This window comes from Diceros bicornis, chromosome 36 (genome assembly GCF_020826845.1).
Source record: "Diceros bicornis minor isolate mBicDic1 chromosome 36, mDicBic1.mat.cur, whole genome shotgun sequence".
NCBI classification, from domain to species: domain Eukaryota; kingdom Metazoa; phylum Chordata; class Mammalia; order Perissodactyla; family Rhinocerotidae; genus Diceros; species Diceros bicornis.
Window position 1 is genome coordinate 30,698,483 of NC_080775.1, and position 16,142 is coordinate 30,714,624.

General features: G+C 37.9%; 1 protein-coding gene across 1 annotated transcript in view; it reads left to right on the forward strand.

The window, feature by feature from the left end:
- The window catches only part of CCDC7 (coiled-coil domain containing 7), a 403,315-nt gene that overhangs the window by 95,919 nt on the left and 291,254 nt on the right, over window positions 1–16,142 (forward strand). Inside the window, 1 exon segment of the mRNA XM_058532824.1 lies at window positions 10,181–10,256. Within this exon segment, the coding sequence (XP_058388807.1) occupies window positions 10,181–10,256 (76 nt within the window).

A 16,142-nucleotide genomic window follows, 5' to 3' on the forward strand; every position in this document is an offset into this window, starting at 1 on the left:
TTCAGTCTGAGCCTGTGCTGAGATGTGTTTCCTGGAGGCAGCGTATGGTTGGGTCTTGTTTTTTTTTTTTTTTTTTTTTTTTTTGTGAGGAGATCAGCCCTGTGCTAACATCCGCCAATCTTCCTCTTTTTTTGCTGAGGAAGACGGCCCTGGGCTAACATCTGTGCCCATCTTCCTCCACTTTATATGGGACGCCGCCACAGCATGGCCTGCCAAGCAGTGCGTCGGTGCGCGCCCAGGATCCGAACCAGCGAACCCCGGGCCGCCGCAGCGGAGTGCGCGCACTTAACCGCTTGCGCCACCGGGCCGGCCCGGGTCTTGTTTTTTGATCCATCCAGCCACTCTGTTTGGTTGGGTTTTTTTTTGTTTATTTTGGTTTTTTTGCTGCAGGGGATTCACCTTGAGCTAACATTTGCTGGCAATCTTCCTCTTTTTGTATGTCAGCCACTACTGCAGCTTGGTCAGTGACAGATGAGTGGTGTAGGTCCACACCTAGGAACTGAACCTAGGCCACCTAAGCAGAATGTGCCAAACTTAACCACTGGGCCACTGGGGATGGCCCTACTCTATGTATTTTGATTGGAGAATCCGCTCCATTTACATTTGGAGGAATTATTGATATATGAGGGCTTAATACTGCCATTTTATCTCTTGTTTTCCAGTTGTTCTGTATTTCCCTTGTTTTTCTTCCCTTGTATTTCTGACTGCCATTTCAGTTTGGTGGCTTTCTGTGATGGTTTTCTCATTATTTATGATTTGTGTCTCTGCTTTGATTTTTTGTTTAGTGGTTACCGTGAGAGTTGTATATAAGTTGTTGTAGTTGAGATAGTCCATTTTCTGATAGCCTCTTATCTCCATTAGCCTAAGCAGGTTTCATTCCTTTCCTCTTCTCTTTCTAAGTTATTATTTTCACAAATTATTCTGTTTTGTGTTGTGAGTTTGTGACTAAAAATGAAGTGTTTATAGTTACTTTTGATGCTTTCCTTCCTTTTATCTTTTATGTTATAATCAAGTGTTTGGCAATATGGTCTGATAGAGAGCTGCAATTTTCTGATTTTGTCTGTCTATTTATCTCCTTGCTCAAGACTTTGTAAACTTTTGCCTTTTTGTTCGGGTATGAGGGCATCCTTGATCATTTTTTGTAAGGGAGGTCTAGTGGCAATGAACTCCCTCAGGTTTTGTTTATCTTGGAATGCTGTTATTTCTCCATCATATCTGAAGGATAGTTTTGCTGGATAGAGTATTCTTGGCTGAAAGTTTTTGGCTTTCAGTACTTTGAGTATATCGTTCCACTCTCTCCTAGCTTGTAAGGTTTCTGCTGAGAAATCTGCTGAAAGTCTGATGGGGGTTCCTTTGTAGCTTATTTTCTTCTGCCTTGCTGCCCTTAATATTTTTTCTTTGTTTTTGACTATTACCAGTTTTACTATTATATGCCTTGGAGAAGGTCTTTTAGCATAATGTAATTAGGAGTTCTCTTGGCTTCATGTACTGGTAAGTTGAGTTCTTTCCCCATGTTTGGGAAGTTCTCAGCTATTATTTCTTTGTACAAGCTCTTTGCTCCTTTCTTCCTCTGGAATACCTATAATCCTTATGTTGCATTTTCTAATTCAGTCAGATATTTCTCAAAGAATTTCTTCATTTTTTAAAAATCTTAGTTCTCTCTCCTCTTCCACCTGAAGCATTTCTATGTTTCTGTCCTCTAAATTACTAATTCTGTCCTCCATAATGTCAGCTCTGTTTTTTAAGCTTTCTAGATTTTTTTTTCTCTCATTCATTGTGTTCTTCATCTCCAGAATTTCTGGGTTTTTTAAAGTTTCATTCTCTTTGGTGAATAATTCCTTCTGCTCCTTAATTTTATTCCTGAGTTCATTGAACTGTCTTTATGAGTTTTCTTGTAACTCATTGATTTTCTTTATGACAACTATTTTGAATTCTCTGTCATTTAGATTGTAAATTTATGTGACTTCAGGATTGGTTTCTGGAGACTTGTCATTTCCATCTGCTCTGAAGTATTACTGTAGTTTTTCTTGGTGTTTGATGAACTGATATTTTGCTGAGGCATTTATGGTACTATCAGGTTGCAGATTCCACCTGCCACTTCTGGGTGCAGTCAAGACCTTTGTTTTCTGAATCTGCCATGTCTGCTGGAAGTTGTGCCAATAGAGCTTGTCTGTGTTTTCCTGCTGGCCACAGCCACTTGGTGGGTCACACATGCACACACAGGCACTCTGGTGCAGAACTGCTGCTTTGGCTGGGGAATGGCCGAACTGGTACACTAGGCGGGATCACAGGGGCACTTTCTTTTGCATGTACTGGCCTGCACTGCACTCATAGGTGGTTTATCTGGACTGCTGTGCTTGGTGGGGGCGCCCACATGGTGGCTGAGCCTTGCCATTCAGTGTGGAGTGTTCTTGGTGGCTGGACTGCAACTCTGATAGTGAGAGCGTTTGCATGCAGGCCTGCCGGCCTCCCTGCCTCCTCTCACAGTCACCTGCTGGCTGCTGTCTGAGGACCCATGACCTTGATCACTGCTGCTGGGGAGAGGGAGGGGATCCGCTCACCTCCTTCCACTGCTTCTGGGGATCCAGTACCCCCACTTTCAGATGTATGGCTGTGTGGATCTTTCCAACATCCTATTATGCTTTGTAGGGAATGCTCTGTTGGTTACTGAATGTCCATTTGATTGTAACTTAGTGGGGAGAAACTAAGGGAACAACTCACTCCACCATGATGCTGATGTCATTCCTTGGTCTTGGACTTTTGTTTGTTGGGAGTTTTTTGATTACTGATTCAATTTCTTTACTAGTAATTTGTCTGTTTAGATTTTCTATTTCTTCTTGATTCAGTTTTGGAAGCTTGTATGTTTCTAGAAATTCATCCATTTCTTACAGGTTTGTAGGTTTTTCTTCAATTTGTTGGGGTATAATTGTTCATAGTAATCTCTTAATGATCCTTGTATTTCTGTGGTGCCAGAATTTGGTTTATAACTTCTCTTTCATTTCTGATTTTATTTGTTGGGGCCCTCTCCCTTTTTTCTTGATGAGTCTGGCTAAAGGTTTAAAATTTCCTTTATCTTTTCAAAGAACCAGATCTTAGTTTCATTGATCTTTTCTGTTGTTTTTTTAGTCTCTATTTTATTTTTTTCTGTTCTGATTTTATTATTTCCTTCCTTCTACTAACGTTGTGTTTTGTTTGTTCTTCTTTTTCTTGTTCCTTTAGTTGTAAGGTTAGATTGTTTACTTGAGATTTTTCTTGTTTCTTCAGGTAGGCCTGTATTACTATAAACTTTCCTCTTAGAACTGTTTTTGCTGCATCCCATAGATTTTGCAACATTGTGTTTCTATTTTCATTTGTCTCAAGATATTTTTTATATTTCCTCTTTGACTTCTTTAGTGACCCATTGGTTATTTAGTAGCATGTTGTTTAGACTTCATGCATTTGTGTCTTTTTTCAGTTTTCTTCTTGTAGTTGATTTCTAGTCTCATACCATTGTGGTCAGAAAAGATGCTTGGTATTATGTCATTCTTCTTAAATTTATTGAGATTTGTTTTGTGGCCTAACATATGATCTATCCTGGAGATGCTCCATGTGCATTTGAAAAGAATATGTATTCTGCTGTTTGGGGATGGAATGTTCTGTATAATCTATCAAGTCCATCTGGTCTAATTTGTTATTTAAGGCCGATATTTCTTTATTGATTTTCTGTCTGGATGATCTATCCATTGATGCAAGTGGGGTGTTAAAGTCCCCTACTATTACTGTGTCACTGTCAGTTTCTCCCTTTATGTCCGTTAATATTTGCTTTATGCATTTAGTTGCTCCTTGTTGGATGCATATATGTTTACAAGTGTTACATCCTCTTGTTGGATTGTTCTCTTTATTGTTGTGTAATTCCCTTCTTTTTCTCTTGTTGCAATCTTTATTTTAAAGTTGATTTTGTCTGATTTAAGTATTGCTACCCTAGCTTTCTCTTCATTTCCATTTGCGTGGAATGTCCTTTTCCATCCCCTCACTTTCACTCTGTGTGTGTCTTTAGATCTGAAGTGATTGTAGGCAGCGTATATATTTGTATATTTGGTGGTTTTTTTCTTTTTTTTTGCTATTGGGTTGTATGAGTTCTTTATATATTTTGGATATTAATCTCTTATCGGACATATGGTTTGCAAATATTTTTTTCCCATTATTTAGCTGCCTTTTCATTTTGTTGATGGTTTCCTTTGCTGTGCAGAAGATTTTAGTTTGATGTAGTCTCACTTGTTTATTTATTTCATTGTATTCTTTCAGCTCCAAAATTTGTGTTTGGTACTTTTTCATGTTTTCTATCTCTTTGCTGAACTTCTAATTTTATTATTGTATTATTTTGCTGATATCATGAAATTGTGTTCTCTTGTGGCTCTCTGAGAATCTACAGAAAAATTATTTAGACTTCTTTGTTGGGCAATTCCCATAACTTCATTTCTTTGGGGCCAGTTATTGGAGGTTTACTGAATTCCTTTGGTGGAGTCATGTTCCCTGATTCTCTGTGATCCCTGTGTCTTTGAGTAGGTGTCTGCACATTTGAAGAAGCAGACACCTCTTCCAGACTTTGTGGACTGATTTCAGTAAGGAAAGATCTTCAACTGCAGATGGGGGGATGCTGGAGTGTTCCATAACTGTGGATCTAGTGGTATGTGGCCATGTGCAGGAGCATGTGGCAGAACTGGGTATAGGGGCATTGGGACTTGTTGGCTCAGGCCATTGTAGTCCACAGCATCGACAGCTGTGTGGTCCTTGGTGAATGCTTCAGGGCTTTGCAGAGACTGAAAAGGTTGTTGGGGTCCTCAGCATTCTCTCCAGGTTCAGTGACAAGGGACCAGGGCAAGCAGCAGTAGTAGCTGGAGCTGGTGGTGTGCACATGTTCAGCTGTGAGAGCCAGCTGCAGGTGGCTGTGTGGCAGTGGCCAGTTGCAAACACACACATAGTGGTGGGGGTCAGGACAGGCTGGAAGGGCTAGGGTCAACTGTGAGTATACTGGCAGCTTGGGGATCTGACTTTCAGTGTATAGTACTGTGGCTTCTGGGTCTCGCTACAGGCACACATCAGTGGAGGCTGGGGGTGGGCCAGGGGCAAGTAGGTGCTCAGTTGGAGGGGCTAGCTGCAGGTAAGTGAACTAGTACAGGTCAGTGGTAGAAGACAGGGTCTGTTCTGGGCTCACAAGCAGCTGTAGGGATCTGGTGATTGGAGTGCTCTCCTGTGGCTGCAGAGTCTTCCTCTGGTTGTGCACATGGCAATAGAGGCTGATGACAGGGATTGGACTGGAAGAGTAGAGGTGCATAGCTGGAGGGGCTAGCCCTGAGCAAGTGCATGGTGGTGGGTGTCAGCCATAGGGGTCTAGGCTGGCGTCTTGCACTCACACAGCCACAGTCTTGGACTGGCTACTCGTGTGGTTCCTGGGCTCCAGTGGTGGTGGTGTTGGGGAGAAGGATTTGGGAGGGACTTAGGCAGCTGGTGTAAGCCAACAGGAATACCCGTGGGGCAAAAGCTTGTGAAATCTGCAGAGGGGTCTTTGGTGGTTATGCTGGCCATTATTTTCTTCAGTGGCAAAACCCGCTGGGGTCATCTATGAAGTGTGTCACTGGGAACCACAGTGGCTCATGCTCTGTGGTTGATATTGGTAACCCCTACTTTTCTTCCCTATTCGTAGCCATCTTAAATGTCTCAGCTTTGCCTGTCTCTGGGTAGGTGAAACCTAAGCAGATCCTTTATGCAGTGCAAGGAAAGGCTGGGTAAGCTGGTTTTTCACTCCCCTCTTCCTTTCCCAGCCATAGGAACTCTTTCTAGCTGGGGAGTTCCCTCCATGCTGAGCAATGCTGGTTTGGGAGATAGGATGATGCAGGCAAAATGAAGCTGTTCTTCCTTCCATTTTTGTGCAGTTATTCTCAAGTTTTTTATTCTGGTGTGTTGCTGAAGTTTTCTAAGTGGACTCCAGAGCTCTCCCAGAGCTGTTTTTGTTTGTGGTCAGCTGTTTAATTGTTGAACTTTGCTGGGGGACGGAGGCTGGGATCTCCTACTCTGTCATCTTGGTGATGTCCTTAAACTCTTGGCCATGTACTCTGAGATACATGAACAAGAATTTTCATAACAGTTTTGTTTGTAATAGTCCCCAAATTGGAGATCCTAAATATCTGTCAAGAGTAGAGTAGATAAATAATTTATGGTCTATTCATACAATGGAAAATTATACCATAATGAAAATGTTTAAAATCTAGCTACTCATAAGGGCACTAATCTTTCAAACATAATCTTGACTGAAAGAAGCGGGTCATAAATACATGGAGTATTTTCATTTATAATAAGTTAAAATCTTGGAAAACTTAACTATGTTGGTTAAGGATACTAACAAAAGTGGAAAAGATAGAAAGATGAGAAAAAAATAGGATAGTAGGCACCTGTAGGATGAAGGAAATGGTTGTGAATGGGGAGAGACACAGAGAGAGCTTCTAGGATATTGGCAATCTCAGGTGTCCAATTGTTGATCTTCAGTGGTAGTTGTGTGGATGTTTGCTTTGTAATTATTCATTAAACTGTAAATATATTTTTGTGTATGTTTCAGTAAGTATGATATAGCTCATGATTATAAAATATAAAAGAATATTAAGGGAATTTATTTATATTGGGACTTTTAAAGAATGAAATAAAGGCCAAAAACTATAAAACAAAAACATCGATAGGTTTGACTAAGTGTAAAAATTCTGTACATTTGAAACAGTACATAAATATCAGTAAGTAAACAATTAATAGCAGACTAGGAGAAGATATTTCTTACACATTATATGCTTATATTAATTGGCCCCTACAAATGAATAATAATAAGGCAAACAATTCAAGAGAAAAATGGACAAACAATTGAACAGGCATTTCACAGAAGAAGAAATAAAAGTGTGCAGAAACAAATGAAATGATGCTGACCCGACTAGTGATCAGGGAAATGCAAGTTAAAACAATGAGAAAGAATATCTTACTTATAAGACGTATTGAAGTCAAACATTAATAACAACTAGTGTTGGTGACAATGTGGAGAAAAGAACTCTGTTATACTTGGTTGGTTTGAATGAAAATTGTTCACAAATTTATGGAGCTCATTCTGATATTATCTATCAAAAATAGAAATGTGCATACCTTAACACCCAACAACTTTATTTTTAGGAATCTGCCTCAACAAAGATACTGGCTTGAATGTATAAGTAGGTTTCTTTTTGTGTGTGAGGAAGATCAGCCGTGAGCTAACATCCATGCTAATCCTCCTCTTTTTGCTGAGGAAGACTGGCTCTGAGCTAACATCTATTGCCAATCCTCCTCCTTTTTTTCCCCAAAGCCCCAGTAGATAGTTGTACATCATAGTTGCACATCCTTCTAGTTGCTGTATGTGGGATGCGGCCTCAGCACAACCAGAGAAACGGCGCGTCGATGTGCACCTGGGAGCCAAACCCGGGCCGCCAGTAGCAGAGCGCGCGCACTTAACCGCTAAGCCATGGGGCTGGCCCTGTATAAGCAGTTTTAATGGCCATATAATACTCATTTTATGGTTATACCATTATTTATTTATTATTCTTCCATTGAGGTTCATATAGATAATTTCTATATTTCTGTTTTCACAAACAGTACTACAGTTAGCATATTTGTAAAAGCAAAAACATGGTAACACCATGCAGTTTTAGGACTGACTAAATGAATTATGGTACATTCATAGCAATGGAATACTATGTAGATTTTTGTTTTTTTTTTTGGTGAGGAAGAGTGGCCCTGAGCTAACATCTGTTGCCAATCCTTCTCTTTCTCCTTGAGAAACATTAGCTCTGAGCTAACGTCTGTGCCAGTCTTCCTCTATTTTGTATGTGGGTCACCGCCACAGCATGGCCCAATGAGTGGTGTAGGTCTATGCCCGGGATCCGAACCCGTGAACCTGGAGCACCGAAGCAGAGCTCATGAACTTAACCATTATGCCACTGGGCCGGCCCCACTATGTAGCTTTTAAAAAGAATAAGATAATTTTACATCAAATGCTTAGATACATTTTCATTGACATTTAAAGTAATAAAGCAAAATAAAAGCACTTTGTGTACATTTCTATCCAGTTTTGTAATCCATCTATATGCATGCATCCTAGATGCTGGCTGTTTCTTAGACTTCTTCTGAAGAGGAAAAAACTGTCCATTGATGAATAATATGCATTCATTATTAATAATTTTTATCAATTAATTATTAAAATACTGCAGCTTTTATAAGGGAGAGAAAAGAGCTCCTCCTCCCCCCACAATACACAGCAAACAACTAAATCTCCCTTTACCATATCAGCTACTTCAAAATTACATTATAGGCCACCTTGCCAACCAGGGGTGCTCTTTTCAGGAAGAGGGTCTTCACCAGAACACTTCAGTAAGACATGGATTTCCTGATGTCTTTTCTTCTGTTTTTAAATTATTCATAATGAGAACTTGAATGTATTCTCTAAGCTGTTGCGCCTGGTAATGGAAGTGTAATGTTCATATCTATACATTCTATGATACTGAGTTAAAATTCCTAAATTAGTAGAGTCGTAGGTAGGGGCCTGTCCTTGTCAATTCGGGCTCTTATAACAAATTACCATAAACTGGGTGGCTTAAACAGCAGAAATTTATTTTTCACAGTTATGGAGACTGGGAATTCTGAGATCAGGGTTCCAGCATGGTCAAGTTTGGGTGAGAGCCTTCCTGGTTTGCCAATGGACATGTTCCTGCTGTGTCTTCAAATGATAGAGAGCAGAGAGAAAGGAAGCAAACTCTCGTGTCTCATGTGCCTCATGATCCAATTACCTCTCAAAGACCTCATCTCCAAATACCATCATGTTGTAGATTAGGGTTTCAATGTATGAATTTTGGAGGACCACAAACATTCAGTCCATAGCAAGACCTTTCCTCCTTCCTGGGAACAGTATTTTGAAATTGTGACAGGAATAACTATTGATATTCTTTATAATCCTTTACTATATCCAGGGCATAATTTTAAATCATGTCCTATGCTATTATCAGATTAATCTTAAAATATTGTTTATTACACCATATTGCTGTTTTATGCAAGCACTTTAAATTACTCTCTCTTGCCTATAAAAAATTCTAAATTTGATTCTTCTAAAGCTGGCTTCTCCCAGTATACCCTTTGAATCTTTAAGGAGTTTTGACCCTCCCAAAGCAAAACCTTTGGTGTACTTGGTTTCTTGATGTACTTGATTCATTTGGTGCCCTTGATATATGTTGCACATTTCTACTTTTCTTGTCTTTGCTTAGTGAAGTTTTCCTTTCCTTTTTTCTTTCTAATGACAGTCTATCCAGTCTATCCAGAAGAGAAAGGAGGACAGACATCCTCCTTTCTCTTCTCAGCTCCTAAACATTTATTATATTTTCCATACCACTCTTTTGGCATGTGGAATAGAAAAAATATAATTGATATTTAGGAACTGTGGTATGCTTCCATGTTATTTAACTTTTTCTATGTACATGTCATGTTTTGTTTATCTAGCAGCAAACTTAGTGCAGGGACTGTCTTCTCTCATGTACTTTTTGTGTTACAAGATTGAAGACTCTTATGTTATTACCTTAAGAGTTCATGGATTGTTATGGATCCTTATTATGATGGTTCTCTTTTAAGTAGTATCTTAGGTAACCTTTTGGGTTATTTGATTCAGTTAGAAAACTTAACAGGGATGTTAGATTCTTCCCATAGACCTTGTTGACTTAGGAGCAGCAACCAATGCGGTTTTCTCCTGGCATCCCAGCGTCCTCTTATATGCAGTCTCATAAAGAGGTCATGCACACTGGACCTCAGCCCAGTTTTGTCACTTACTAGATGCATAGTTTTGATCAAGTTATGTAATGTCTTTTAGCCTCAATTTCTCAATTTGAAAATGGTGACAGTATCTTCTTTTTTGGATTATTTTGAGGATTAAGAGAATGTAAAGTAGCATAGTGACTTGCACATAGTTGGTATTTAATAAAATGCTAACTATTCTTGTAAACATTGTGTTCCTTCAGTGTTCATGTGACCCTGCTGTCTCCTCTTTATGCTTGTCTAGTTCTCACACATATAGCAGTGAGTTATATCAGCATACAGGTATAGCTTCAGCCATTTATAATACCTTTAAATGTTTTTCTTTTTTTCTCAATAGAAACTTCTTATTCACTGCCTAATCAATTTAATGTCATGTTGAAAATATTTGAAAAACAGTCAAATACATTGGAGAGGTAAGCTTTTAAAATGACTTTTTTTATTCATTATAAAAATGTGTACACATTTATTTTAGAAAAATTAGAAACAGAGAGAAGAAAATAAGACCACTGTTAAAAAAATTTAGTGTTCTTATATCAATTTGTATGATATGTATAGCTTTAAAAATTAAAATTATAATCATGCAGACTATAAAATAATATAGCTGCAATGGAAAACAGTATGTCAGTTTCTCAAAAAGTTAAAAACACAATTATTATATGAACCAGCAATTCCATTTCTGGATATATTCCCCCCAAAATAGAAATCAGGTTCTTAAACACGTATGTTCACTGTAGCATTATACACAATAGCAAAGAGGTGGAAGCAACCCAGTGTCTAACAATGGATGAATGGATAAAGAAGGTATGATATATACATACAATGGAATATTATTCAGTCTTAAAAAGGAAGGAAATTCTGACATATGCTACAACATGAATGAGCCTTGAGGACATTATGCTGAGTAAAATAAGCCAGTCACAAAAAAAAAACAAAATTGTATGATTTCACTTATATGAAGTACCTAGAGTGGTCAAATTCATAGAGACAGAAAGTAGAATGGTGATTTCCAGGGCCTGGGGAGAATGGGGAATGAGGACTGTTGTTTAATGGGTATAGAGTTTCAGTTTTGAAAGATGAAAAGAGTTCTGGAGATTGGTTCTAAAACAAAGTGAATGTACTTAACACTGCTAAACTGTACACTTAAAAATGGTTACAATGGTAAATTTTGTTATGTGTATTCTACCAAAACTTTAAAAAAGTAAAAAAAAAATTACAATTATACAAAATGTAGTTTGTGTATATACTTTTCACTTAGTTATAATTCTTTGCAAACTCATATAATTCTTTTTTTAAATAAATATTTTAAATTAAAGTAAAACATATATTCAGAAAAGTTCACATCACACAGTGTTTTCAGAGAATTTTATATAGATTCAACATTGGAAAATTAGGAAATTTTACATGATCAGAATTTCTAATTATCAAATCCAGTAATTAAGAATTAATAGAAGAGCGTAACAGATCAAATGTGAAGTAAAGGGAACTAAAGGCCTTATGGCTTGTATTAATTGGTGGTCAGGTCTTTGCTACGTAATGGAGTTAGGCCCTATTTCACTTTTTTCCCCTTCTACCTCATTAGAATCCTCCTTATCAGAAAGGTAGGGTCAGAACTTTCACAGCTTTGTCAGATGAAAGGTTTAACATGTTCTAGGAGCATTCTTGAAGTAGGAGGCTGGTTTCCATGAATATTCTTTCCATTGGACCAGGGTATTAAAGCAGACATCTATACTATTATTTATTCTAGCTTCTTATATTAGACTGTTGTTGCTAGTTATAACTGGTTTTAGAATTCCTAGGCATAACAGAAAGCAGTGAAGGACTAGCTGAAGGGGTTACTATAAAGGAGAGGATTTCCAACTTGAATTGTTGTATAGCCAGAATAAGCTTTGTACAATTCTCTGGTCAGAATATGCTTTGTACATTTCTTTGCATGTCAAGAAGTATGTTGAAAGCCACCGTGGATGACCTACCATTCTTTCAGGTGATTAAGGTTATAGTTACCCAACTGGTATGTTGAAAAAGCATGTCTTATGAAATGAAATCACAAAGCAATTTTCTTTTGGATACCTTGTGTTCATTTATATTTTCTAATTGGGGCTAATTTTTCCCCTGCCCCTGGATAAAAACTAGGGCAGTACCATGACTTTTCTGATCACTCTTAGATAATAATTAATTTACATTTAATTTATAATCACTGTCCTAAATGAGAAATCAACATTCCCTGTCAAATATTACAGTCAATATTTTAATTTTCATTAAAAGTTAAGACTTCTCTCCCCCTCCCCCCACCCCAGTATTCCAGCTGGAGCCTGCTGTGGGGATGTGGTTAGCTTTTCTCTTTCATTACCTCTTTTCCCACTAACTAGTTGTAGTTTTTGTCCTCCATGTGTTTGGGAAGGGAGGGAAGAAAGGTAAGGTATACAGGAAAGGTCTTACTCAGCAGTCACTATCTTTGCCATAACTGCAGATAACACACACCAAGTTTTCTGAGTATTCTTTTTCTTTTTTTGACTAAAATTTATTTTTTTAATTAATTAATTTTTTAATTTTTTGTTTATTGCAGTAACATTGGTTTATAACATTGTATAAATTTCAGGTGTACATCCTTATACTTCTATTTCTGCATAGATTACATCATGTTCACCACCCAAATACTAATTACAACTCATCACCACACACATGTGCTGAATTATCCCTTTTGCCCTCCTCCCTCCCCCCTCCCCCTCTGGTAACCACCAATCCAATCTCTGTCTCTATGTGTTTGTATTTATCCAAAGAACTTGAAAACACAAGTGCATAAAGATACATGCACCCCTGTGTTCATTGCAGTGTTATTCACAATAGCCAAGACTTGGAAGCAACCTAAGTGCCCATCAAGGGACGAATGGATAAAGAAGATGTGGTATATATACACAATGGACTACTACTCAGCCATAAGAAACGATGAAATCCAGCCGTTTGTGACAACATGGATGGACATTGAGGGTATTATGCAAAGTGAAATAGAGGGAGAAGGTCAAATACTGTATGATTTTCTTCGTTAAGTAGTAGATAATAACAACAATAAACAAACACATGGAGACTGAGTATTCTTTTTAAAGTGTCTCTCTCTCTCGGGGCCGGCTCCGTGGCTTAGTGGTTAAGTGCGCGTGCTCCGCTGCTGGCGGCCCGGGTTCGGATCCCGCGTGCACACCGACGCACCGCTTCTCCGGCCATGCTGAGGCTGCGTCCCACATACAGCAACTAGAAAGATGTGCAGCTATGACATACAACTATCTACTGGGGCTTTGGGGGGGAAGAAAATAAATAAATAAAATCTTTAAAGTGTTTCTTTCTAGGCTTGAGATAAAGGCAAGCATATCCACCCCTCCTTTAAGGGTTTGGATAGGGCTCAAGCCACCAGACAGCTCTTTGCAAAGAAATACTCTGTCTTCTTTCCTGACCCTTTTATATTGTCCATATCAGTGAAAGGTTTTAGTGCTCTTTCTTGGCTGCCTACTTTTTTTTCAAGTGCTAATGGTCATATGCCTCACCTGTTACTTTCGTAGGCGATACTGGGGCTCAGGGTCTCAGTTGGTCCCTCTGTTTAACAACTTGTTACAGTTACATCCTTTAACATTCTGTTAAAATAAATACAGTGTTTGGCAAAAGTCTTAGTTGGTTTTAAGCTTTAATAACTTCAGAACTATAAAGATACAACTGTTCAAGAAACATCATTTCAAAATTTGATTATGGACATTTCTTTTCCACTTATTTAAAAATTTTTGAATAATAATTAAAAGTTTTTTCAGTTAAAACTTTTTGTTTGGGTCAGCATTTTCCATATTCCGTCAGATTGGCTGAAACATAATTAATTTACAGTCATGCATTACTTAACGACGGGGTTATATTCTGAGAAATGCATGGTTAGGCGATTTTGTTGTGCGAACATCATAGAGTGTATTTACACAAACCTGGATGTTACAACCTACTACACACCTAGGCTGTCTGGTACTAATCTTATGGGACCACTGTCGTATATGTGGTCTGTTGTTGGCCAAAACATCATTATGAGGTGCATGACTGTATTCAAAATTCACAAAACTGAGGGGCCGGCCCCGTGGTGTAGCAGTTAAGTGCGTGCGCCCTACTACTGGCGGCCTGGGTTTGGATCCTGGGCACGCACTGATGTACCACTTGTCCGGCCATGCTGTGGTGGTATCCCATATAAAGAGGAGGAAGACGGGCACAGAGGTTAACCCAGGGTCAGTCTTCCTCAGCAAAAGGAGGAAAATTGGCATGGATGTTAGCTCAGGGCTGATCCTCCTCACCAAAAAAAAAAAAAAAACAACAAAAAAAACACAGAATTCACAAAACTGAAGATGTAAAGGAAATGGAAATAATGTTTAATACATTTGTAGCTTTACACTTTTGAAGTCATTGAAGCTTAAAACTACACTAAAACTTTTACAACTTCACTAGAACTTTTAGATTGGATGTAGGATGGTTTGTGACGGCATAACACCTCTTTGGTGAACAGGGGCTGAGAGCTAGTGTCCAGTCTTGGGGATGTCAACATTGGTGACAACATTGCCCATCACCAGAATCATGTGTGATCCTGACAGGAAAGCAGGCCCATTAAGAAATCCATTATGATGTTTTTTTCTAAGGAGGCATAGGAGTCAGAAGTAAGGATAGTAGGCTGTCTTGTCTTTCCACCTGTTTTTCAGTCCAGGAACGTGTATCACAGGTAGTTATATTATGTCAAAGATGGAGTCATCATAACTCCAACATGGTAAATTCAAAGTCTTGAATGAATTCCATTGGCCAGCTAGGGCACTGGCAAGGGCATTTGGCCAAAAAATAATAAGAAAGTCTTACTTCATAACATTCAAAAAACTAAATTTAGTGTTGATTACAGACCAAAATGTAAGAAATCAAAATCATAAATATATGGAAGGCATTTGGCTCTATCAAAATTAGAAAGACCTTGTTAAAAAATGAACCAAGTTAAATGATAAACAATGGACTGGGAGAAAATATTTGTGCATATACAATAGAAGGAGTGGTGATAATAATATATAATTCCATAAAAAAGGCAAAAAAACCTCAAAAAATAGGCAAAGTATATGTATAGATAATTTAAGGAAGAGACACAACAGTGGTCAATAAACATTTTAGGAGATGCTCAATCTGACTTGTGATCAGGGAAGTGCAAAGCAAAACAGCAACAATATATTTTTTCCCCTATCAGTTTAACAAAAAGTAAACGTTTTCTAATATTAAGTCTTGACAGAGATGTAGTATATATAATGAATACTCTTAAAATACTAGAACAATAGGAGTTGCCCACTTTCAAGGACAATTTAGCAGGGTTTATTTAATAATAACAACAAAAATGTATACCTTATTATACCCCTTTTATATCCACCCTAAAAAAAGCAAACCTCTTTTATCTACCCTAGAGAAAGAAAGATGCTCAAGCAGGCACATATCAAAAGAAATTTATTACATCAGTGTGATAATAGCAAAAAGGAGAAAGAATTTCAATTCCTGTTAGTAGGAGAATGGCTCAATAATCTATGGTAAAGAATTTTATGAGAATACTCTGAACGACTGTATGACAACATTAGATAACTTACATGATATGGGTAAATTCCTAGAAAATTACAAGCTAAACTGATTCAAGAAGAACTAGAAAATCTGAGTGAAACTGTCACTAGTAAAAAGATTTAATTCATAATTAAAGTATTTTCCACCAGGAAATTCTCAGGAAGCATCAAAAAGTGGACGAGCAGCTAACACTTCTCAGCTCATTGTATGAGACTAGTATTACTCTGATACCAAAATCAGACAATATCGTGAGAAAACTGTAGACCAATATGTTCTGAGTATAAATGCAAAAATTCTCAACAAAACACTAGCAGATCGCATCCAGCAACGCATAAAATGAATTATATACCACAAACAAGTGGGATTTATCCCAGGAATGCAGGTTGGTTTAAAATGCAAATATCAATTAATGTAATATATGATCTTGATTGAATAAAAGAGAAAAAAAGTCACATGATCAGCTTATTAGACAAAGTAAAAACATTTGACAAAATCTAATACCCTTTCATGGTAAAAATACTCCACAAACTATGAATAGAAGGGAACTGCCTTAATTTGATAAAGCCTGTCTATGAAAACTCATACTAACATCATACTTAATGGTGAAAGACTTAACACATTGTCTCTAAGATCAGGAACAAAACAGGGTGTTCTCACCACTTCTAGTAGAGGTTCTAGCTAGGGCAATTAAAGAAGAAAAGGAAATG